Source organism: Oratosquilla oratoria, chromosome 41, assembly GCF_046742065.1.
Source record: "Oratosquilla oratoria isolate Oo_2021 chromosome 41, ASM4674206v1, whole genome shotgun sequence".
NCBI lineage: Eukaryota > Metazoa > Arthropoda > Malacostraca > Stomatopoda > Squillidae > Oratosquilla > Oratosquilla oratoria.
In genome coordinates, this window is record NC_134817.1 from 6,306,760 (window position 1) to 6,332,920 (window position 26,161).

Consider the following 26,161-nt stretch of genomic DNA (forward strand, 5'->3'; position numbering starts at 1 on the left):
CACACACACGCGAAAGAAGTTTTTTCATTTAAAATCGCTCTATATGGTAACTTTTGTATTTAATTCCACATTAAATATTCAACATTGAAATTGTACCTGCATAGTTGGGATACATGGTGGGGGCAGGTGTGGGTATCTGCATGTTACTGTGCGTAGTAGGTCCTCGTGGTCTCATCTCGGTGAGTTGGGCTGGTGCAGCACGTGGTCGATCCCTTTACGCGGGAAAGGACTGCGCATGAGCCAGGAAAACATACCCCATGTGTGTGTCTCTCTCCTCTCTCTCTCTCTCTCTCTCTCTCTCTCTCTCTCTCTCTCTCTCTCTCTCTCTCTCTCTCTCTCTCTCTCTCTCTCTCTCTCTCTCTCTCTCTCTCTCTCACACACACACACACACACACACACACACACACACACACGCACAAGTTTGATAAAGTCCCGGACTGTCACTACGGCGGTCCGGGTTCGAATCCTGCCCAGGGCTGAAATAATTTCAGTATCGCTGCGCTTCGAGTCGTTACTCCAACTCTCTCTCTCTCTCTCACACACACACACATTACACGACTCTGTGGCGCAGTTGGTAGAGTCTCATACTGTCAGTACGGGGGTGCCAATGGTACCTGGTTCGAATCCTGCCCAGGGCTGCAGTTATTTCAATATTGCTCTGCTTCGAGTCGTTACTCCAACTCTCGTGGGCGGGGAGTTGGGTGTGCGTGTAAGGTCACAGTATTACTCAGATCGGACATACGAGCTCTGAGCTCTCTTCCGGGAGGGAAATAGCTGTCGATCACGAGTCCAACCCGTGATCCAAAGACCAAGGCAAAGACACACACACACACACACACACACACACACACACACACACACACACACACACACACATATATATATATATATACACACACACAGTGTAAAGGATAGAGATACAGGTAAACTGCTGGGTTGGTTAGAAGCTTTCTTAGAAAGAAAGAAATCGAACACAGTAATCAAAGGGTAGGAAGAGGGAGACGATGGACCGGGTTCTACAGGAAGGCAATGTTCTCTTGAATGCATACATGATTTGTTGTGATGTTGTAATGTTAGTATGTAGGTGCGAGTTGAATCGAAGGCCTCTATGTTGAATATTTTAACAGATTTATATTTTCGATAACTGGCCTTGACACTAACCATGAATTTACTTCTCTGTAGCATTTTGGAGGTTCGGTACAGCAATTATCAACTTCAAAAAAAGATTGCTTTATTCGTACGTAGTTACCCATGTCCAGAAAATGATCGCTAAAATTGAACTGATATAGTGACTAACCGTCACTACAGTGCCTATCGTTCATACGCTTAAATTCCGGCAACTGATGTCTCATTTTGAACTTTTAGTTTATTTGTAACCGTCTCTTCCCATTGCATTTCGTTCGTACGCATAGGGAATAATAACGGAGAGATAAACAACCTGAACGCTGATTTCTGATTCTTTCGTTATCTTCTGCTTGTAGAGAAATAGATAGCAGCCCAAACCCCACATACAGTTTCTGACACTAAAGTATGAAGAAGAAAAAGTATATTTTTTTACGGGTAAATATAATGTTATACACTTGGGAGAAATATTCAAAAGAACAAAAATAATATACTAGAGAAACTAAATAAAGTTGGGAAAAGAATCGTTCATACCCCAGACTAAAGGTCCCCCATACACCAGCAGTCATAATTGCAGAATAATGATGATTGCAAAAACATATCCAGTGTGTGGGTGAGTGGATATGATTGAAGGACTGCGCAAATTAGAATAGATGATTGAAGATGGTCCCGCATGGTTTGACATTTAACCGTGAGTCATGGCGCTTGCACAATCATGATTGACGGCGTGTGGCAATGATTGTGCAAAAGCGGCGTCAGTCTGCCAGCATCCGCCATGGCGAGTGTACGGGACACTCAGAAGTTCTGGCGGGAATTTCTCGAGCTGTACCGAGGTTTGCCTGCGTTGTGGAAGGTCAAAAGTGACGACTACAAAAACAGACAACTGAAAGGGGAATGCTATAATACATTGGTAGAAAAACTCAAGGAAATTGACCCCAGTGCCACCCGGGGAATGGTCACCAAGAAGATCAATGCATTTCGATCAAACTACAGGAGGGAATTGAAGAAAGTGTTGGAGAGTGAACAATCAGGAGCTGGGGCTGACGACGTTTACAAACCTTCCCTGTGGTATTTCAAAGACCTCAAATTTCTTTGGGACCAGGATCGAGTGTCGATCATCGACAATGAGAAAGAAGAAAATTGTCACGAAGATTCACTGGATGACCCAGTAAGTACAAAGTAGCCGCGCGCATTTATTTCAACAGTAAAACATTGTGAAACCATTACCATGTCAAAATGTCATTGTACTTTTTACACAAAACTAATTACAGACCCGCCATATAATGTACACTATGCAAAGTAACTCTCCTTCCCGATTTGTTGAATCCTGTCATGGTACAGATTCAGTGTTACTGAAATAGTGACAATTTATCTCTTATATCCGGTGGCGGCACACTTGGCATTTCTCGCTAGCATGCTATTTGCTTTTGCTACTTCGATTGAGTATAGACTATTTCAGTTACGATCTTTTGTTTTTCAAATTCCCAAATGTCCAATTACTCGTGTCATGTAACGAGAAGCTGAATGACGAGGACAAGTTAAACCTAAAGAAATGCCAGTCACCTTGTTAAAATGTTCTCGCAGAAGTCATATTGTAATTGAAATCGTTTCTACACAGACGAAGTAACAAATAAAAGTAGCAACCTAGCCTAGTGTTACACGCCGCCACCTTTCGTTCAGATATCAGTAGAAGAGGCTGTCTGTCAGATATCCAATTCGCTTCATTACCCTCGTTAGTAGACCTACTCGCATGTTCCATATCAAACTCGGCTTCAAAATATGCCTATACATGTTTGTGGCCTTGCTGTGGATGTGATGTGTCTTGCGACACTGCTTCTGACCCAGGGGCAGTGGACAAGATGCAGGGATGACCCGTTATCCAGGTGCGAAGATAAGAGAGAGGGTGGAGGGGAGTGGTTTTTATGCCCTTTTTCTTTTGGCTACCTCCCGTGTAAGGGAGAAAAAAAGGCTTTGGTATATGTATGTCAGTACATGTTTGCGCGGGTGGAAATATAGATAACAGCTAGACAAAATTATTGTTAAAGCCTTGGTTGGACTGCATTGATAGTAAATACAAGGACCCGAAGACAACGTTATCCCAAATGCATTTTCATCAACGCGTGATCGTGACGTTGGATAATTGTAAATGTCTTCTGCTTCGGTGAGGTTTCTCTGGGCATAAGGTTTCATTAGGTTGTCCAATAATAGAAAGGCATCGCCTTTCACGAAAACTCATGGTATAATATCATGACGTCCAGGCAGAAAGGTTGGCTCAGGATTGTGCATTGTAGTTTCTTTCAGCTGTTTATAAAATTTAGTATTAGCAATCCCACCGCCATCGGAAACCTTGCCATTTACGCCAACATTTACCGTTATAAATTCAATTCGCCGGTGGCAGGGTTCGTACCGCCATCACCTCGACCTTCGCTGTGAGTAACGACGCCCTAATCCTCTCTACCAGCAAGCATCCTTGTACCATCATTTACCATTATAGATTCATAATTGGTATTAACATTACTACTACACTGAATGTGTGCTTATAATTGTAGTAATATAAACCTAAATAAAACCAAGGGTCTTGGTAATCTCCACATGTCCGTCGATGTCCTCAGTACAATGCGGAGACTGTCATGTCCTTTCAGATGCGTTAGCCATGTCCATTCATTCCTCCTCTGTGATATATGTAAACGAGAAGCAGAAGCGTGTCTAGGCCTATTTCATTTTTACCCAGCTAATATTCCATCATAACAATTCAGACATTACTTTTCCCTTCTGCAGGAACCGGATCCATACCATGATGACGGAAGTCTTGAACCAGAACAAAAGGAGGCAATCTCACTCAACAAGAAAATTAAGACAGACGTAGAGGCTAAACGCTCTGAACTTTTGTCACTGTCGTGTAGTCTTCTCGATCGATGTGACGACGCCGTTGATGTGTTGGCAAAGAGTTGGGCTCAAGAATTTAGAAACCTGAGTGAGGATCAACAAATCTATGCAAGGAAAGGTATCAATGATATCCTTTTTGAGGGTCGGTTGGGGACGCTACACCGTCATTCTGTCAAGATTAATGAAAACAGTATTGAGCAAGGTAAGGGCTCCTCACCTAATTTTGTCCTGTCCCTCGAAACTATATCAAACTCTTCCTTTGATGAGTGATATGCCATCACACTGTTCAAGACCATGGAAATCCCTTCCCTACGTACGTCAGTCAGTGACAATGCACAGTACAGTTTCCATCAGTATTACCCGTAATAATTATGGCGGTGAATGGCAACTTTCAGGTTCAGCTATAGATTTATTTTTTCCAGTTGGCCTACATGATGTTGACCAATGCCTTATCAATGTTTTGTTCACATTGTACAAGAAATAACTATACATATTAAATCATATGAGGCTTGATTTTTGTATTATTACCCCAACCTTAAAATACCCTTCTTCAGCAGGTTTAATTGCCCAAGGCTTTACCAATGTTTTGTTCACAATACACAAGGATTAAGTAAACATATTAAATCATACTAGGCATGATTTTTGTATTATCATTCCAACCTTAAAATACTCTCCTTCAACACAGGGTATTAGACAATTATTAGACATTTACACATTCATTATTCATCATAACGAACTCAGACATGGTGCGTGCACAGAGAAAGCATGTTTGCCCGCTCGGGCAACCTCCGCCGACCCGCGTCGAGAAGCCAAGGTATACGAGTGCACAGAGAAAGCGGACTCGAGCGTGTCGGAGCGGGGAGTCTGCTTGAACCCGCTTTACGGTTTTGCTGTGCTCAGTCTCGCCCGCTGAACCTGCCCGGTCGGACGCTCCTGACGGCAACAAAGATGGATGTTGAGCTCCTTATCACAAACGTTTACGAGAGACAACCACTGTGGAATAAATGGAATAAGCACCATTCTAATAGGGCTCTTGTGGATAAGCTGTGGGCTGAAATCAGCATGGAACTGAACTGTGAAGGTAAGCAGGTTTGGTTTATAAATGCAGTTCAATGAAAGACGTTTGTAGTAAGATACAGAGATCAGTGAAACGAGCATTCAGAAGTTATGAACTGTTTTATTTCTAGTCTTTTGCTGTTGATAGCACAGGACAAATTAAATGAGTAAGGTAGCAAAATCACAGCAAGTGAAATACTCTGATTTAAAATATGGTTTACCGTTTTGTTTTGATCTTTGTATACCAAGGAATACTTCAATAAGAACAATTTAACTAATTTTCTCTGTGACGTTCCCCGACAATACATGTGATAATTTTTTCCTTGGAGATTAGACGGCAGTCCCAGATGATGTTGAACTCCCTCTTTATCTATAATTGTGAGATTAGAGTAAGTCAATTCCTAGATCGTCTTCGTTTTACTCTCATTTGTCCTTTCTTCTTCATCTTTAATTGTGTTATGCAAAAGACACATTTTACAATGTGATCAATCCAATCAACCTTAATTTCCACACATACAATAGACGCCATTTGTTCCACAATATGCCAAAAGCACACTCAACTGTCTTCCTACACCTGGATAAACGTTGCTTGGAGGACCTATCTTCAATAGCCAAATTACGTCCCCTATACATTTATAAGAAGAAAGGCAAAGGAGGGTAGGCTTCACCCCCTCCCCCCCCCCCCCCCCCAAAAAAAAGTAGTATCTGTCAGGTAGTACGAGTTTGGAATTCTACTTTCCTTTGTCAAGACACTACGGTTCAGAGGCATGGGGCGTACCACCATCACTTTGCTTTCCATGGCCTCCTACATGAACAGCGTTCTGGAGGATGTTCGCCTAGGATCTGTATGTATACATACTAGCTATTCATTATTATATACATTTTTTCTTCTTCTTTTTTCCATTTTCTGTATTGATTTCGTCTTTTCAGAGTTACAGGCGAGAAGAAAATGGAAATATCTGAGGGACCAATTTGCAGTAGAGCTTGGAAAGATTGCGCCAGCTCGACCAGGCGAGGCCTCAGGTGACACTCCCACATCAAAGTGGCAGTATTTCAAGTTACTGCTTTTCCTGAGGGATGTCGTGAAACCTAGGGCTTCGACCGGAAATTCATCAGGTGTGGTAGCCAGTGACGTTATTGAAACCTCATTACCTGGATCGCCTCAGGTAGAATATCAAACGGGTACTGTGGACCCCTCGGCTAGAGAGGAAGGGTCTTCGTCCCGCAATCAAGACACGCCGGAATGCGATGAAGCTGCTATGGAGAGGCACAGGCTTGCTTCACCTTCCACGCATCTGAATGGAAAAGGAGCAAGCAGGCGTTCTAAAGCAGACGACTATAACCAGAGTATCTTTGATATTGAGCGACAAAAAATTCAATACTTGTTAGAAAAATTAAGTCGAAAGCAAGACAAAGATGACGATGAGGACATGATGTTCTTCAAGAGTCTGTTACCCCACGTTAAAAGAGTTCCTGATGTGCAGAAGCTGACATTTAGAAGCCGTCTACAAGGACTTGTACAGCAATTTGCATATGGAGAGCCAACCATATCTCCTCCTCCTCATGATACCCACGGTACATGTTCCTCAGCTTTGGCTGATACGCCACAGATGTTTCCTTCCAAACGGGAACCGAGTGCATCCGCTGAAGCACAGCAAATGATAGCAAGTTCACCCAACAAGAAGCAGAAGACAGACGTAGAAGCTAAACGTTCCGAACTTTTGTCACTGTCATGCAGCATTCTCGAGCGATGTGATGACGACGACGCGGTGTTAGCGAGAAGCTGGGCTCAAGAATTCAGGAACCTGAGTCCCGATCAACATATATATGCAAGGAAAGGTATAAATGACATCATTTTTGAGGCTCGGCTAGGGACGTTGCACCGTCATTCTATCAAGATTAATGAAGGCAGTCGTGAGCGAAGTCGGGTCTCCACACCGAATCCAGCCCTCTACTCCAGCAGTGGCTCAAACTCTCCCATGGGAGTTGATATACCACCACACCATCCAAATCCCTTCCCTACATAGACGTCAGTAAATGATAATGCCCAATAAAGCTTCCATCAGTGTTGACTTCACAAAAGTTCTGGTACTTTGCGCAATGCTTATGGCGGTGGGTGCCATTTTTAAAGTTCAATTATACAGTATATTCTTTATATAACCTTGCCTGCATTGCATTAACCAAGATCTCACCACTGTTTTGATCACATTGTGCAAGGATAATTCTAAAGCGTATATTAAACCACACTTTGTATTATTTTTGTATTATTGCCTCTGACCTTAATACTCGGCTTCGGCACAGATATACTAGTACTATACATCTCTCATGATTAAGCCGGTATCACTGCCCGGTGCGGCCGCATTGTGGTAACACAGACAGACGAGGAGTGCCGAAGTATTGCGGCGCCACCGCTTCCGCCACACGACGCCGTATCATGCTGCGGCGGCGCCGCACCGCCGCATCGCGCCGGATGGGAGGACAAAGCAGAGGCAGTTGTACGTGCGTGGCCACACTGTCCGGCCACGCCGCACGGCGGTCATTCTGCTGTCGCTCTTTCCACCATGTTTGACGTGGATTTGTTCATTCAATGCGTGCAGGAAAGGCCGGCGCTTTGGGAAAAGAGTGCAAGGGAATATACTGACAAACTATTTAAGGAAAAATCATGGTGTGAGATTGGGGAAATTATGTACAAGGAATGGCTTGGTCTCGAGTCGTCAGAAAGAGATGTGAAAGGTAAGACAATCTTCATTTATTTCCTGTAGAAAGTAATGGTTTCTATAAACATGTGTTTGCTAGATAGTGTTAGTGAACAAGAACACTGCACATCAAACAGAAGTGCATAATGCGGAGTCATTGTGATGCATTGATCACCTAACAAGACATTGTAGTTTAGTACATATGATTGTTTTGGAATAGCACAGCACCAGGACCCATAGAGTAATCAGCAAAGTATTTTTCCTCCGACCTCCGATTAATCGGCGGTAACGCCTACGTCCATCAATTTTTTCCGCCGGAAAAACCACTGTAGGAAACTTTTTTCCAACAAAAATACATAGGATGTCACTTGGTATGCTGAAGGAAAGTCAATCTCATCCAGTATATCATATTCCTTCCATAAAAGCTCCAGGCTGCAGATTTGCTCCAACAGTTGGAGGTAAAATTGCCCAATGTGATAAGACCTCGCCCACGTGGAGTCCAAAGTCATCTACAACCGCACATGAATGTATTTCGCCATATTCAAAGTTTGCTCCCCATCTCTCTCTTCCTGACAAAGTTGTATAGAATTCAACAAACTTGAAACATTTCGTCAATGAATCTGGCTGCACTAGAATAGGCGTGTGGAAATTCGTCCACTTGTTTACAAGAAGTCCAAAAGCACGACGATCCACACGACGTCTGCATCTCGAAAATCTGTAACTGAAAACTGGTTTTCTTTGCATTTAGTTCACGTGATGGGTATGGTCGCGAAAGATACATACATACATACATGAAGACATACATGCATATATACATGTATACACACATACATATATACATGTATACGTACATGCATACATACATACATACGTACATGCATACATACATACATACGTACATGCATACATACATACATACGTACATGCATACATACATACGTACATGCATACATACATACATACGTACATGCATACATACGTACATGCATACATACATACATACATACGTACATGCATACATACATACGTACATGCATACATACATATATACATGTATACACACATGCATGGATACATACATGCATGTATCGATGGTTTTCTCCCCCTTACAAGGGAGATTGGTAGGAAGATTAACACTTCATCCCAGACCATCACAAAAGGCTGACGATTTAGATTAGTGACTGGCAAAGAACGAAGAGGTGATAAATCTATAATGTTTGGGTACTATTTCTTGTCCCTAAACACTAGAATTCCCTTTTCCATGAACACCTACGTTAATCACAACAAAGCTTAGGTTTGCATCTCCAACTCCCATCAGCTCCAGAGAAAATGATCTTGTAATTAAAGACATTTGATCCTGCTGCTGCTGCTGCTGCTTGGGGTCGCATCCTAACCTGCACCCACACAGTTAGAGAAATTTGCTTTCAAATCAAACTGATTGGTAATGTTCAGCCACATTTCCTCATTTGGTTCTGGCATTTCCATCTCTACCAAGCAAGTCCAATTTTCTTAACAGGTTTCCATAAATGTAGTTCCAGCGGTAGATCTCATACTGAAGGCTTGAGAAGGTACTTCCAGTCAACAAGTACCTGCTGTAATAATAAGAAATCTGAAAAAATACAAGTTCACATTTTCTAAAATTATTTGAGGACATGCAATAGTTTTGGTGGATAGTACTTAGATATGAGCTTACAATAATGAATGTTTGTCTTTTTTGCACTGCTAAAAGAAGCTTTAGAAATTGTACTTTGTGTTTGCCTGTCATCATCTCTAAAATTATTTGAGGACACGCAATAGTTTTGGTGGATAGTACTTAGATATGAGCTTACAATAATGATTTTTTTCAATGCTAAAAGAATCTTAATCTTTAGAAATTGTACTTTGTGTCTGCCTGTCTATATTATGTACTACTTTTCATACAGAATAATTCAATGGGATATGAGCTTATAATAATGAATGTTTGTCTTTTTTCACTGCTAAAAGGACCTTTCGAAATTGTACTTTGTGTTTGTTTGTCTGCATTGTGTACTACTTTTCATATAGAATAATTCAATCAGGAAAACAACCATCTCATCTTTAGCGTTCAATATAATCTTGTTTTTAACGTTTCATGCTATTGATTTACAATACTTTACCACAACTTATGCTATACTATTTTTATTTTTCGTTTGACAGTGAAGGACATGAAGGAGAAATGGCGAAATATCAGAGACCGATTTGTGAAGTATCTCAACCAGGGGAAAAGTGGTGAACCTGCAACCAAGAAGAAGAAGTACGTCTATGCGGAGGCCCTGTGCTTCCTACTGCCAACTATAGAGAGACGAAAACCCACTGGAAACGTGGAAGACGGCGCGCACGAGGAGGAAGGAGAGTTACACCCGGGGAGAACAGGAGGAAGATGACAACGAAGAGAGTCTTGCTGCAAGTGTCCGCAGTAAAGTCCCCCGAGCTGCACCTCGCCAACCTGCCAAAGCCAACCTCACTCCTTTCCAGGAGGAACTCCTCAAGAGACTGACAGAGAACCCCAAACAGGAGGACGAGGACCCGGACAAAGCATTCCTATTTTCCCTTCTTCCGTATTACAAACAACTTAATGCTGACGAGAAGATAGACTTCAGAATGCTGACTCTCCAGTTCTTCCAAAACACCCGGCGGACAAAACGAGCACAGGGCCTTCAACCAGGACAACCACAATACGCCGCAGCACCCTATTTTTCACCCCAGCAGCCAGTAGAAACCCCCTCTTATCAGTATGTAGAAGCTAAACGTACTGAGCTCCTGTCGCTTGCTTGCAGTCTGCTCAAGCGGAGCGACGACGCCGTTGATGTGTTGGCAAGTTGGGCTCAAGAGTTTAGGAACCTGAACGCCGATCAACAAATCTATGCAGGGAAAGGTATCAATGATATCCTTTTTGAGGGTCGGCTGGGGACACTGCATCGTCACTCTATCAAGATTAATGAAGGCAGTCGTGAGCCAAGTCGGGTCTCCACACCTAATCCAGCCCTCTCTCCTGATACTGGTTCAAACTCTCCCATGGGAGTTGATATACCACACTCTGTCCAAGACCATGCCAATCTTTATCACACATAGACGTCAGTCAGTGATATTGCACAATATTTTCCATCAATATTGACCTCAGATAATTATGGCATTGGATGGAATTCTCAAGTTTGAACTATAGATTTATTTTTTCCCCAATTGGCCTACATTGTAGTCTACATAATATCAAGGTTTTGCTTGTTCTGTTTACACTGTACAATGATAATTCTAGTACGCTTATTAAATCAATTTTTCCCTACATGATATGAAGACTTTGCTTGTTTTGTTTACACTGTACAATGATAATTCTAGTACGCTTATTAAATAATATGTGACATGAATTTTGTGTGATTACCCAAACCTTACTCGTTCACAGCAAGGAGACGCTAACACCACACTGTTATTGTATTGTGTTCAAGCCAGAGAGAGCTATGGTGAGTTTCAGGTCCTCAAACGACTGTCCAGCAGCGAGGAAACGTAAAGTAATGGAAAGCCTTTCACTTACACATCTTTCAACTTAGTGCCCGCCTTCCATGTGAGTGACATAACAATCCCAAGCAAATTAATGAACGTTTCCTTCTCCGTTCATAGGAAATTATTGTAGTCTTACAGGAGAAGAGATTGCAAATTCCTGTTGAAGATTGTCGTGGGATTCGTGCCTTTTCTTGAGCCAGTTCTTCATCCCTACTTTTCTTTCGATATCTTCTTTGGTTCTGTGCTCTAGGGCAAGGACAACATGGACCTATTCATCTTGGCTGGATACACGACAATTGACGACTACACTATCCCATTACTAGTGTGTGGGCAAAACCATTGAACAGGTTGCACAATCACCATGATTGTGCAGACATGATTAATAGTGTATGGGTGCCTTAAAGTGAACACAAACGGTACGTGATATGTTCTAAATAACACGTGGATAAAAGGACAAACATCAGGATAGGAGCCACATGCACGGGCCAAGACATTATCGCAGTCTAGAATTTATTCACGTTTTCTAAAGGTAGGTTGACCCAGGGCAGTGGACAGGATGCAGGGATGACCCGTCATCCAGGAGGTGCCAAGATAAGAGGGAGGGGAGTGGAATATATAGGAAATGGAATGGGTGGGAGTGGTTCCTATGCCTTTTTCTTTTTGGCTACCCCCGTGTAAGGGGGAAAAGCCTTTGGCATGTATATGTAGGTTGACACCTACGCACTTTTTTGTTGCGACGTGGGGTCGTGCCACCTCGTGGTGGAAACACCCCAAAATGTGCCAACGTCGTTACACATGTTGCGATGTCTTGCGGCATGGTACGAGGTTGTGTTGCGATGTCTTGCGCAGATCCGCGACGTGGACGCGGCGTTTCCTTGCGAGGTGTCACGGGATGCGGCGAGGCGTTTGCGTACCCTTGCGACGTAATTACGCAGTGTTGCGAGGTACCTGCAAATCGTCACGAAGTGTCACATAAAAAGTGCCCAAGCTACCAGGGGTGTATAAAGTGCTCGAAGCCTGAGGGAAGTCACTCACTACTACTGACCACCATAGAGGATCGACCAAGAGTACTACACAAGACGGGAGGCAGACAGCATGATTGCCAGCATTCTTTTGGTAACTACTGCCTATATCATCGAGAAGTATTGGACAAGAAGACCCTGGGAACCACCTGTGGCACCGATGGCACAAGCAGAAGCAAAAAAAAGTAGAAGAGCTAGAAGAACGACGTGGTTCCGGAAATGGCTGACGAGGAGATCTATACATGGAGATTATGACCAGCTGCTACAAGAACTACACCAAGAAGACCATAAGGGGTACAAGAACTTCGTCCGGATCGAACCAGGATTGTTTGCAGAGATGGTTGACCGCATTTCTCCAATGCTCACCAAGAAATAGACGAGAATTAGAGATCCTCTAACAGTGGGATTGAAATTGGCTGTCACCCTCCGCTTCCTGGCAAGTGGGGACTCCTATACAAGTCTGCAATATAGTTTCCGAGTCTCCAAGAGTGCGATTTGCAGGTTTTTGCCTAAAGTGTACGAAGCCATCATCGATACCTACAAACAGGAAGTCCTAAAGTGCCCCAAAACTCCCGAGGAGTGGAAGGCGGTCGCCGAAGTATTCGCGAAGAAGTGGAACTACCATAATTGTGGACGGGCACTTGATGGAAAGCATGCCCCTAAAAAGAAACCCAAGAAAGGAGGATCACTATACTATAACTACAAGAAGTTCCACAGCATCATACTCATGGTCGTCGCAGATGCTAAGTACAAGTTCCTGTACATCGACGTAGGTGCCGAAGTAGGTGCTGGTGATGAAGGAACTTGGATCAAGTGTAACCTTCATCATGCCATCGAGCAGAACCGAGTGGGATTTCCTGAGGACAGCGCTCTGCCGAATGATGACACTCCAATCCCCTTCCCCATAATAGCAGATGCTCCCTTCGCCCTCAAGACAACGCTGATGAAACCCTACTCCCACACCTCCCAGGTTTACCATGAGAAGATCTACGTAGACGCCTGACGTTTCATCTCCCGGTGCACGACACAATGTCGAAAGACAGAATGTCGACATTTCAGATATCGACGTGATTATGTACATAAAATCACCGGAAAATGCAAGCCTGTGTTCACGCTCAACAGCAATAACTGAATTATCCACCAAAAACTTGGTGCCCTCCGTGATTAACTTTCTTGACTGTACATATGTACTAATTTCAAAATCAATTCTTGAACTGTTCTGACCCTCTTTTCATATCATGCCTTGCAAAGGCTATGTTCACGTTCATTTCGTCCGGTGATTGCGAGAGTTTTTTCACAACGTCTGGATCTTCGAAGTTTTTGGCTTAACATAACGCCATGTTATTTTATCTTCGTTTTTCTCCACAGTCTTCATCGTATACATTAATCCATGCAAGCAGAATTTCTGGGCTCCTCTCTTACTAGTAATGATCTCCATGATGTCGCTATCGAATATATAGTTAAAATGACAACTCCCCCTGTTTTGCTCGTCTTATAGACACCAAGATACGAGCGTTCTTTATTTATTTGATTTTTTCTGCAAATCGAGCAATGTATTTTTAATGAGGGGGAGGGTTTCGCCTTTATGTATCAAATTCACTTTATTGTAAATGTACGTTTTCGATAAGTATCATATGCCGAAACGTCCGTGATCGAAACATCTTCGGCCGAAACGTCCAGCATTCGGACAAAATCCCACTGATACGGTTTGTGTTCAGAGGTCTCGAAGAGCTATTGAATGAGCGAATGTCCGTTACCATACTGGACTGAATATTTACGGTAGGAGACCATTATCTAATGTACATTGCTTCGAACATTTTCAACTCTTTAATATGATTACAACGAATAACTATTTCCGTGTTGTGAACAATGGTTACTTTATCTAAGGCAGACTGGTGTTGGTTCTGGAAACGATTTTTAATAGCTTCCTGTTGGAGATGAAACATCAGGCGTCTACTGAGATTGCATGTCGTAAATCCAACGTTCATTGGATATACAGTATATATATATATATATATATATTTATATATATATATATATATATATAATCACGAAGAACCCACAGTCGGAATAAAAGGAAACTTAGAAGAAAGTGTAACTTCTATATTTCGGCTAATAGTTATAGCCCCCTATATATATTTATTTATCTATTTATTCATTCATTTTATTTATTTATTTATTTATCTGTTTATTTATATCCAAACACAAAAGATCCGTTAGATATACTCAAGAAAGTCCGGCTGTGTTCCAACATGTCAATAAGAAAAAAACATAGTTTTGACCGGGACAAGGCTAACTCAGTGTTTAAGTCTAATTGCGGTTTCAGGATGGAAATAGTTGAATCCGCCTTAATTGAAGAATGTCCGAACCTTAACATCTCCAAACAACAATGGTCCCCGGACATAATCTCACGTCTAGCTGGGAGTCGTTTGGTTAAGAATCTTCACCCTCCTGACCCCGTTTCTCTCCATGAACGGTCAACTGGTCCCCAAATCTGCACCCCTTGGACAACTGGTCCCCCCCCCCCAAAAAAAAAAACCGGACATCTCGTCCCCATTATATTTTTCATTTTTTTCATTTAAACAATATTTTTGAGATAGCAACAATCAACATACCATAATATATCATGCACAACACTTTATTAAATAATACACAGGTAATGCACAGTTATCATAGCAACAATCAAGATACCATAATGTATTATGTACAACACTTTATTAAATAATACACAGGTAATACACAGGTATTATAAATCATTCAAAACAGCAAGAATCAACATACCATAATATATTATGTACAACACTTTATTAAATGATACACAAGTAATAGACAGGTAATATATATTACTCAAAATAGCAAGAATCAAAATACCATTAGATATTATGTACATGTGTATATATGTATGGATCCACGACATTTGGGCACTTGACATTCAGGCACAAGACATTTGGGCACAAAGTGTCAGGTACGACATTTGGGCACAATATAAAATCATCATAGTAACAATAAAGCAAACTAGTCTTTTTTCAACTACTGGGCTTTATTAATTCACACTGCTGTTTCGTAGTTGAAATTGTAAATTAATAGCCAAGTTTGTCACGATGTCTTTATAAATCTGTTATGCCTATCGATAGAATAATGTATTTGTCAATCAAGAAAGCACTAAGTTGGGCACTAAAATGAGTACTTTTTTCAAACTAAAGTTTATTCATCACTGTCATGTCTTTATAAATGCATGCTATGCCAATCAATAAAATAATATTTTGTATCAAGAAAGCTACTAAGTCTAGCAATAAAATGAGTATTTTATTTCAAACAATACTTTATTCATCCATGAGGATTTGGAGATCACAGATCTTCAGATTTCTGGTTCATGAAGAAGCATGAAGTTCGGGTGAAGCCCTTCTGACAAGATGGATCCGGGACATAATCCCTCCCGGACACAATGCCCCCGGACAATATCTATAAATATGAAGATGAAGTCCCTACACACATACATACATATACCAAGGCTTTTTCCCCCTTACTAGGGAGGTAGCCTTGGAAAAACATAAAGTTCGGGTGAAACCCTTCTGTGTGCCCTTTATAATTGTAAAACTTATAGAAGTCCTTCATTGCTCTTTGTCTTGGTTATGTGAAACTATTCAAAAATAAATTGATATTCGTATGAAATTGATTCTTTGCTCACTTACCCATAACATTTTTCCAACATTTTAGTTATTTGGATAATTTTTGTTTCATTATTATATATTTTTCAGGGTTTTTTTCCTTTCTTATTCATAGAGAATCAGAAACAATGCATGTCTCTGATGTTCTGTGATTCTCTTATATATGTCTGAAAGTTTATGGCAGGAAACTAAGTAATTTATCACCTTTTTGTATTCGTCACGTGGCATAGTAAAACCCAACTAATATAAATTATTTATGTCTAATTTAAATTGTTCATGCCTGTTGTTCAAAAGAATCATCTTTGATTATTTTTCTTGGTTTGGGATCGTAATATACATCACGAATTATGCTGTGCCCAAATATCGCACCCAGTACTTTGTGACCAAATGTTCTGTGCCCAAATGTCTTGTGCCTAAATGTCATGTGCCCACATGTCGTGTGCCCAAATGTCTTGATACCATATGTATATATAAGTGTGTAAGTAGATTCTCTCTCTCTCTCTCTCTCTCTCTCTCTCTCTCTCTATATATATATATATTTATATATATATATATATATATATATATATATATATATATATATAAGAGAGAGAGAGTGTGTGTATATGCGCGCGCGTGTGTATGTATATGTATCTACATGCATGTACACACACACACACACACACACACACGCACACACACATACATATATATATATATATATATATATATATATATATAATATGTGTGTGTGTGTGTATATACATGCATGTATATGTATGTATATGCATGCATATAGGTGTATATATATGTGTATGTATATATATATATATATGTATGCATAAGTATGTATGTATGTAGATGTTTGTGTATATCTAAATATATATATATGTATCCACACATATGTGTATATGTATAAATGTGTGTATATGTATATATGTGCATATGTACATATACCTTATCCAAGAGTTGACACCTTGACGAGGTTGATAGGCTTGAGAATCTTAATGATTACAAAAGCTATGTTGATAGAGAGGAAATCTCTGCAGGGTCACCCATATCGAACAGCTTTTGTAAGAAATATCAGACAAACAGTAGCTCACACAAACAGTCGCAGGACCCACTGCTAACTGGCACATGCCTGATGGCGAACAGGGAAATTCCTCATGGGGTTCCGTCATAATGAGGGCGTGGAGCATTGGGCACCCAATAGATATACAGGGCTCCACCGAATATAATGAATAAGATGACACCAGAGAAATATTTCACCAGAAACTAGTTGGCAGGTAGGTGAGATTACTGCCAAAAGCTTTTCATAGCGGAATGAAAAGCACAACCAAAGACAAAACAGGGCGTTCCTGTTGGATCATCGTTTCCTAAAGTTCCAACCGCATTGCCTCGTGGGCAGTGTGCCACCGAATGTGAGTAAGCACTGTCCAAGCAGATAGTCTTGGACATTAAATAACATGAAGAAAATGAAGATCTATACTTACAACGTAACCTCTCAGAATGTTTAATGGAAGAACTAGACAACATCAAGTGGAACATCGTAGGACTGAGTAAAGTCCGAAGAACGGAAGAAAAGCTGATACAATTACAAGATGGTCACCACCTGTTCTACTATAGAGATAAGGACAAAGATCTAGTGGAGTAGGATTCTTGATAAACCGAGAGATTGCTGGTAACGTAGTCAAGTTCAATAGTTTATCAGACAGGGTAGCTTGAATTATGATTAGGCTGTGTAAAAGGTACACTCTAAAAATAGTTCAAGTTTATGCACCAACTTAGCTTGAATTATGATTAGGCTGTGTAAAAGTTACACTCTAAAAATAGTTCAAGTTTATGCACCATTTTCACACAGTTCAGACGATGAAATTGAGTCCTTCTATGATGATTTTAGTCAGGTAATGGATCAAGAAAAAAGTAAGTACACGTTGGTAATAGGCGACCTTAATGCTAAAATGGGGAAGAAGATGGGAGATGAATCGTGCATTGGGAAGTTTGGGGTAGGTGAAAGAAATTACAGAGGCGAGATGTTAGTCAATTTTGCAGAGCACTAGAACATGAGGATAATGAACACTTTCTTCCAAAAGCGTGTAGGTCGTAAATGGACCTGGGGGAAGTCGAAATGGAACAACAAATAATGAAGTAGACTTATATAAGTAGATGAGAGCAAGAGCGTTAGCAATGTTACAGTCATATATAAAGTCATCATATGTAATGACCATAGAATGGTAGGCTGCACAGCTAAATTCAATTTCAGAGCCGAGAGAAATAAACTAGTTTTAAAAAAGAAAATAAGTCTTGCAAATGTTAAGGATAATAGTCATATATAAAGTCATCATAGGTAGTGACCATAGAATGGTAGGCTGCACAACTAAATTCAATTTCAGAGCCGAGAGAAATAAACTAGTTTTAAAAAAGAAAATAAGTCTTGCAAATGTTAAGGATAATAATAATAAGAAATTTCAGTTAGAAATTAAAAATAGATTCGAAGCTCTAAAAACTAACGAGAACACCGTCGTAGATACGAATTTGAATTGAGTGAATATCATTAGAGAATCGGCAGAGAAATTAGGAAGTACAAAAAGTATCAGAGAAAACAAATACAACAAAGCTACAAATGATCTAATAAAAAATGAGATTAAAAGCAGGAAAGACGAAATAGAAAGAGTAGAACTAAACAAGCTTATCAACAAAAGGCAGAGATCAGAGAAAAGAAAGAGAGACATGGATGGAATAGAGGAAACTATTCGGAATGGTAATGGTATTAAAGAGACCGAATGTAGACATGCTTTAGAAAGTCAGCAAATCATATGTTTGAAAGGTAGAGATTGAGAGATCATTAAATGCAGAGACAGAATGGTAAAAAGAGTAGAAGAACTTTACTCGTCGAAGACCGTAGTTGAATCAGTAAATTCATATGTAGACGTTAGTAGTGTACCAGATATTATAAAGAAAGGAGTAGAATTTGCTCTAAAAATATGAAACGAGGAAAAGCACTTGGAAAAGATGGCATATCAATAGAAGTTCATATCAATAGAAGTTCATATCAATAGAAGTTCATATCAATAGAAGTTCATATCAATAGAAGTTCATATCAATAGAAGTTCATATCAATAGAAGTTCATATCAATAGAAGTTCATATCAATAGAAGTTCATATCAATAGAAGTTGATGTCAATAGAAGTTCATATCAATAGAAGTTCATATCAATAGAAGTTCATATCAATAGAAGTTCATATCAATAGAAGTTCATATCAATAGAAGTTCATATCAATAGAAGTTCATATTAATAGAAGTTCATATCAATAGAAGTTCATATAAATAAAGGTTCACATCAATAGAAGTTCATATCAGTAGAAGTTCATATCAATAGAAGTTCATATCAATAGAAGTTCATATCAATAGAAGTTCATATCAATAGAAGTTCATATCAATAGAAGTTCATATCAATAGAAGTTCATATCAATAGAAGTTCATATCAATAGAAGTTCATATCAATAGAAGTTCATATCAATAGAAGTTCATATCAATAGAAGTTCATATCAATAGAAGTTCATATCAATAGAAGTTCATATCAATAGAAGTTCATATCAATAGAAGTTCATATCAATAGAAGTTCATATCAATAGAAGTTCATATCAATAGAAGTTCATATCAATAGAAGTTCATATCAATAGAAGTTCATATCAATAGAAGTTCATATCAATAGAAGTTCATATCAATAGAAGTTCATATCAATAGAAGTTCATATCAATAGAAGTTCATATCAATAGAAGTTCATATCAATAGAAGTTCATATCAATAGAAGTTCATATCAATAGAAGTTCATATCAATAGAAGTTCATATCAATAGAAGTTCATATCAATAGAAGTTCATATCAATAGAAGTTCATATCAATAGAAGTTCATATCAATAGAAGTTCATATCAATAGAAGTTCATATCAATAGAAGTTCATATCAATAGAAGTTCATATCAATAGAAGTTCATATCAATAGAAGTTCATATCAATAGAAGTTCATATCAAGTTAGCTCAGTTGTACACCCAGTGCATACGTCAAGTAAGTGTTCTGAATCCTGGTATAATGCTATAGTGATTTTGCTTCATAAAAAAGGAGACCAGAGGAACCTTAGTAACTACCGACTGATTAGCTTGCTATCAAATGTATATAAAGTATTCTCAAAGATTCCTACATATAGATTAAGTAAAATCTTATATGGAAACCAACCGAGAGAACAGGCATACTTTGGAAGCGGATATTAGACTCTAGACCATTTGCAGGCGATAAACCAACTAATCGAGAAAATGATAGAATACAATATACCTCTCTGTTTAGCTTTTGTAAATTACGAGAAGGCCTTTGACTCGGTAAAACAAATAGCAATGCTAAACTCGCTATGCAAGCAAGGTGCAAACGAACAGATCGTAAGGGTTTTAGAAAATATTTATGCGAAAGATACCGTTATAATTTGACTACATAAAGATGCAAAAAGATCAAGAGCAACAGGGCGATACAATTTCACCCAAATTATTTACATTTTGCTTGGAAGATATTTTCAGAAGGTTGAGTTGGGAAGAGAAAGGTTTGAAGATTAATGGCGAATATTTGAACCACCTAAGATTTGCAGATGGCATTATTCTTATTTCAGAAAGAGCAGAAGACTTGCAAGATATGCTGAGTGATCTAAACAAGGAAAGTCTCAAAGTAGGTTTAAAAATGAATAAGACAAAAACCAAAGTAATGTTCAACATGAAAGTTAAAAGCAAAGAGATTATAATCGATTGTGAAAGTCTTGAAGTTGAAGAGTATAATTATTTAGGGCAGATGGTGAAAATGACCAAAGATCATGATAATTAGATAAAAAGACGTATTACAATTGGCTGGAAAGTGTTTGGTAAGTATAATAAAATCTTGAGAGGCTCTGTACATTTATGTTTATAACGTAAAAGTTTACAACCAATGCATTCTGCCAGCAATAATCTACGGGTGTGAGACTTGGGAACTGACGAAGGCGATGGAAACAAAGCTAAGGACTGCACAGAGGAGAATGGAGAGATCAATGATGTGAATAACACTGAGAGACCGAAAGAGAGCAAGCTGGGTGAGAGAGCAGACTAGAGTGAAATATATTGTGGAGGCGGTAAAAGAGAGGAAGTGGAATTGGGTAGGTTAGTGCGAACGAGTAATGAGCGGTGGAGCAAGTGTGTTACTGAGTGGACGCCGCAAGATGGGAAGCGTGGAAGAGGGAGACCAAACAGAAGGTGGAGAGACGAGATCGAGAGGTCTGCAGGAGTGACGTGGCAGAGGATGGCGCGGTCGTGTGAATCATGGAATGCTATGAAGGAGGCCTTTGTTTAGTAGTGGACTCAGGATGGCTATGATTTGATTTGACACACGCACACACACACACACACACACACACACACACACACACACACACACACACACACACACACACACACACACACACACACATATATATATTTGTGTATGTGTATACATATATGTATATATATTTGTGTATGTATATATATATATGTATATATATTTGTGTATGTATATATATATGTATATATATTTGTGTATGTATATATGTATGTGTGTGTGTACGTATGTATATATATATATATATATATATATATATATATATGCATATGTATATATATACGCATGTAATATGAAACGTCTCTATTTTATCTAATTTTGTTTTATTTTCATTTGTTAAATTTGTTTACTTTGTTAATTTGTTACCAAAACCCAGTGCAAGGAAGTCTAGCTTATCTAAAAATAGCAGTCTTGCTGCCATGTTGTTAGTTTTCCTTCTTATTTTTCTTGAATAATCTTATTCTTCCTCGTGTCTCGTTTGATCTAGTTTTCCCTTGGCGTCTCCCCCCCCCCCTTGTCCCTTCCACCACCCTGAACAACTCTCCTAAGAATCTTGGAGTGTTGCCCAAAAACAATTCTCCAATGCTCGCCTGCACGTGTGTGTGTATGTACATGTGTGCGTTTGTGTCTGTGTGTGCGTGTCCGCGTTTGTGTGTATATGCTCGTGCGGTTTGTGTGTATATACGATATATGTGTGTGTATATATTAACCGAATGTGCATGTATTTATGCGTGTGTCTTTGTACTTTGTGCGTACGTTTTGGTGCGTGGGGGGTTGATGTGCGTGCGTGCGTGCGTGCGTGTTTATAATTGTACCGCTTGCACAAGCCGTGCTTGCCTTCGAGCTTGCGCGCAGTTGCCTGCCTTATGGACTCCTGTTTCTCTCTCTCCCGGTGATCACTTGAACACTGAACAGAATCGCTTGGAAGCAATGAATTACTGTACTTTTTAATTCTGAACCTCCCTAAGGGGGGTGTTCTGTGTTCCCCCTCCCCCCTATTTTCCTCCCACCCCCTTCCCCCCATCTTCCTAGCACCCACTCCCCCTACACCTAGGATAGAATTGCTCATACACTTGAAACATTGAAATAGAGAAAATATAGTTTCGTATAGAAACAATGTTCAAGTTCAAAATTACTATGATTTTTTTTTCATTCTGGATGGAGGGGGATTTCGTAATATAAATTTCCATGGGAATATAATAAACAAAAACTAAATCAAGATATATATTAGCTGAGTAATGGAGTTATCGAATACTGGATACAACACTGAGTTGATATCTCTACGAAATATGTAGACTCTAATTTAGTTTTTAAACCCATTCATATTAGAAATAACATTTTATTTGTTCATGTACACACTTCCCCTGAAGAACAGGAAACTGTTATAGGATTAGCAGGTGGAACTCAGCGTCGAGTCGACGCGTTCATAGTGAGCCACGAGCGAAGCATTTGGGAACTAGACGAACGCGAAAGAAACCGTATGAATCGTTGAGGGAAGAAAGAAAAAGACTGATATTGCACGAGTCTGTGTCATGAGATGATGGTGTTATGCAACCTCGCTTCGTCGTCGATTATCTCGAAGTAGTTTGATGTTGTTCCACATCATAACAACACAAAGGAGAAGATAGGGAGTCATAGCGGACGGCGATGATGATAAATGATGATGATGATATTAATGATAGTGACATTAATAATAATAACAGTAATGATGATGATGATAATAATGATAATAATGATGATAATGATGATGATAATGATGATCATAATAATGATGATGATAATAATAATGGTGATAATAATAATGATGGTGATAATAATAATGATAATAATAATGATGATGTTAATAATAATGATGTTAATAATTATGATAATAATGATGATGTTAATAATAATGATGTTAATAATGATGATGATGTTAATGATAATGATGATGATGTTGATGATAATGATGATGATGTTGATGATAATGATGATGATTTTGATGATAATGATGATGATGTTAATGATAATGATGATGATGTTGATGATAATGATGATGATGATAATGATGATGAATAATGATGATAATGATAATAATGATGATAATGATGATGATGATAATAATAATATCATTATTGTTATTATTATTACTATTATTACTATTATTACTATTATTATTATTCAAAGGACGTCACGTATCAAATGGCGTCACGTATTGCAACAAAGGGCGTCACGTTTTGCGACAAAGGACGTCACGTGTTGCGACAAAGGATGTTACATGTAACAAATGACGTCACGTAACAAATGACGTCACGCGTAAGAAAAGACGTCACATGTTTCGACAAAGGACGTCACGTGTTGCAACAAAGGACGTCACACCTTACAAAGGACGTCACACGTAACAAAGGACGTTACATGTAACAAAGGACGTCATGTTGCGACAAAGGACGTCACGTGTTGCAACAAAGGACGTTACTTGTAACAAAGTACGTCACAAGTAACAAAGGACGTCACATGTAACAAAGGACATCACATGTTGCGACAAAGGACGTCACGTGTTGCAACAAAGGGCGTTACATGTAACAAATTACGTCACGCGTAACAAAGGAGGTCACATGTTGCAATAAAAGACATTACGTTTTGTAACAAAGGATATCACAGGTAGTAAGGATAACACATATTGTAACAAAGTATAATACATGTAACAAAGGACATCACACACTGTAACAAAGGTCATCACAGGTAATAAAGGACGATATAGATCACAGACCAACAAGCCAACAAAGGCAGGGACTCCAATGGAAATTCCGTTTTGATTTATACATTTTTTCTCTTCTATTTTCTTTTCTTTCTTTCCTTCCTCTCCTCCATTTTTTGCTATTTTGTTGTCATCTGTTTCCCCCTCTTTTTTATTTATATTTTACATTTTTCATTTTCCGTTTGTTTGTTTTCTACTTTTCGCCTGTTTTATTTCATTTTTCTTCTTTGTTGTTTTCTGTCATCGTCTTCATTTGTTTTTTCCTCCTCCTCTTTCTTCTTCTTCAGTTGTTTTTATTCTTTTTCTTTTTCTTTATCTCCATCTAGTTTACTTTGTATTCATTTGGTGTTTTTATATAATGTATTTAATAAGAATATTGAAGTAATTTATCTATATTGAAAATATGACCTTACCAGATATTCTAGATACATCTAAAGAATTTTTGATCAGTGTTGAAGACACGAAAAAGGTTATGATTCTCAATATTATAAACATAGACAAAATAATTATTGTAAATCAGTATTGACAATATCAGAGCTCGCTTCAAGAAAACAGAATATGCATACGAGGCGGAAGAAAGAGAAGATTGTTAAAATTCTAATTTCGGTGAGATGCAGCTTCTATCAAGCATTTACACCAAACGCCATTTCTCTCCATCATAACAAGATATACGTCGATGGAAGAGTGGGAGTGGGGTAGGTGTAGGAGTAAATCCCATTGTGACAACATCATAAAGCGTTTTGTAATCCCCGAGGAATATGAAAGATGAATACAGGAAGGTATGCATGGAGGAGCGTGTCGTCGATGGAACGTAGATAGCGAACGCCATCTATCGGTTGCGGGGGGGAAACGTGGAATGTAAACACACACCCCTATGCACGCATACTTACGTGCACAAGTACTCGTACGCACGCTCGCGCGCACACACACACACACACACACACACACACACACACACACACACACACGGCACGGTGGCGGATTGGTAAAGCACTGGCCTCACAAGCCAGAGAACCGGGGTTCGATTCCCCGGCCGGGCGGAGATAAGTTGGGTTTGTCTCCTTTCACGTGTAGCAACTGTTCACCTAGCAGTGAGTAGGTACGGGACGTTAGTCAAGGATTTGTGTCCTTGCTGACCCTGTGTGTGGTGTGTGAGTGGTCTCTGACCTACCCCTAGATCGGCAAATACTGAGCTCTGAGCTCACTGCCGTAGGGTGGTGTCTGGCTGTCTCGACAGAGGCTGCAGCAGATCGGTGGTGAATACACACACACACACACACACACACACACACACACACACACACACACACACACACACAGAAGAAAATTGAAAAATAAGACGAGGAACAAAGCAAGGAAGATGAGGAAGATGATGGACCTAGCAGAGAGTTAGGCTGTGCGATCCAGGTGTTCACTATTGAACAAATAAACTATAAATGTATGAATGGTGGAAGTAAGGTGAGCATTGTGAGCATAGTATTCAATGTAGGATAGTAATAGAGGAGCAATGTAGAAGGTAATAGATAGGTATGTAAAAATGGATGGAATTTAGTTGGGATTCAGGTAGGGGTGTGTAATGTCGTCGAGCGGGTTAAAGCGTCGCTACTTGCGGCGGAGGTCGAGGTGACGGCAGTTCGAACCATGCCACTAGCGAGTTGGACCAAGGGGATGGGTTATTAAATTCCACGCTACAAAGTCCTTTGTAATGGTCACCGTCCTAGCCTCCTGGTTGGGGAAGTTCGCGACGTTAAACCGGGTCTTTTATATGGGAGTACTTATGAGGTTGATGGAAAGGGTAAAGGGGAGTGGGTGGAGTAAAGGTGGACTTGGAGTTGTGTAGTGTTGTCGTAGTTGGTCAACATGGGCGAACTGAGGAGGACACTGAAGGAAAAGGTCAAGGTCAACGTCAACATTTCAACGACCTTTTCTTGTTAAAAGAAAACCCTTACACTCTAGGGCAGCTCGCACACCAACGCAACCAGTTGCATGAAACCAGTTGCTAACGGGTTGCGTCGTCGTAAGCAACTGGTTTCATGCAACTGGTTGCGTTGTTGTGCGAGTTGCCAAAGACCGCCAAATGGAAACAACTG

General features: G+C 39.7%; 2 protein-coding genes across 2 annotated transcripts; both read left to right on the top strand.

Annotated features, from left to right (window-relative positions):
• Nucleotides 1-1,814: 1,814 nt before the first annotated feature.
• Nucleotides 1,815-4,521, top strand: LOC143020919 (uncharacterized). The gene is made up of 2 exons (XM_076177866.1): nucleotides 1,815-2,290; nucleotides 3,901-4,521. Exons 1-2 carry the CDS (start codon nucleotides 1,898-1,900, stop codon nucleotides 4,276-4,278), a joined length of 771 nt encoding a protein of 256 aa, XP_076033981.1. The 5' UTR covers nucleotides 1,815-1,897; the 3' UTR covers nucleotides 4,279-4,521.
• A 405-nt stretch (nucleotides 4,522-4,926) lies between these two features.
• Nucleotides 4,927-10,850, top strand: LOC143021098 (uncharacterized). Its single transcript, XM_076178381.1, has 5 exons — nucleotides 4,927-5,089; nucleotides 5,995-6,682; nucleotides 8,758-8,813; nucleotides 9,936-10,099; nucleotides 10,254-10,850. Exons 1-5 carry the CDS (start codon nucleotides 4,957-4,959, stop codon nucleotides 10,848-10,850), a joined length of 1,638 nt encoding a protein of 545 aa, XP_076034496.1. The 5' UTR covers nucleotides 4,927-4,956.
• Nucleotides 10,851-26,161: the final 15,311 nt, after the last annotated feature.

Coding starts and splice junctions, on each gene's coding strand:
- LOC143020919 (XM_076177866.1), top strand. CDS start 1,898: ATGGCGAGTGTACGGGACACTCAGAAGTTCTGGCGGGAATTTCTCGAG. Junction 2,291..3,900: donor AAGATTCACTGGATGACCCA/GTAAGTACAAAG, acceptor TCCCTTCTGCAG/GAACCGGATCCATACCATGA.
- LOC143021098 (XM_076178381.1), top strand. CDS start 4,957: ATGGATGTTGAGCTCCTTATCACAAACGTTTACGAGAGACAACCACTG. Junction 5,090..5,994: donor CATGGAACTGAACTGTGAAG/GTAAGCAGGTTT, acceptor TCGTCTTTTCAG/AGTTACAGGCGAGAAGAAAA. Junction 10,100..10,253: donor GACGAAAACCCACTGGAAAC/GTGGAAGACGGC, acceptor ACTCCTTTCCAG/GAGGAACTCCTCAAGAGACT.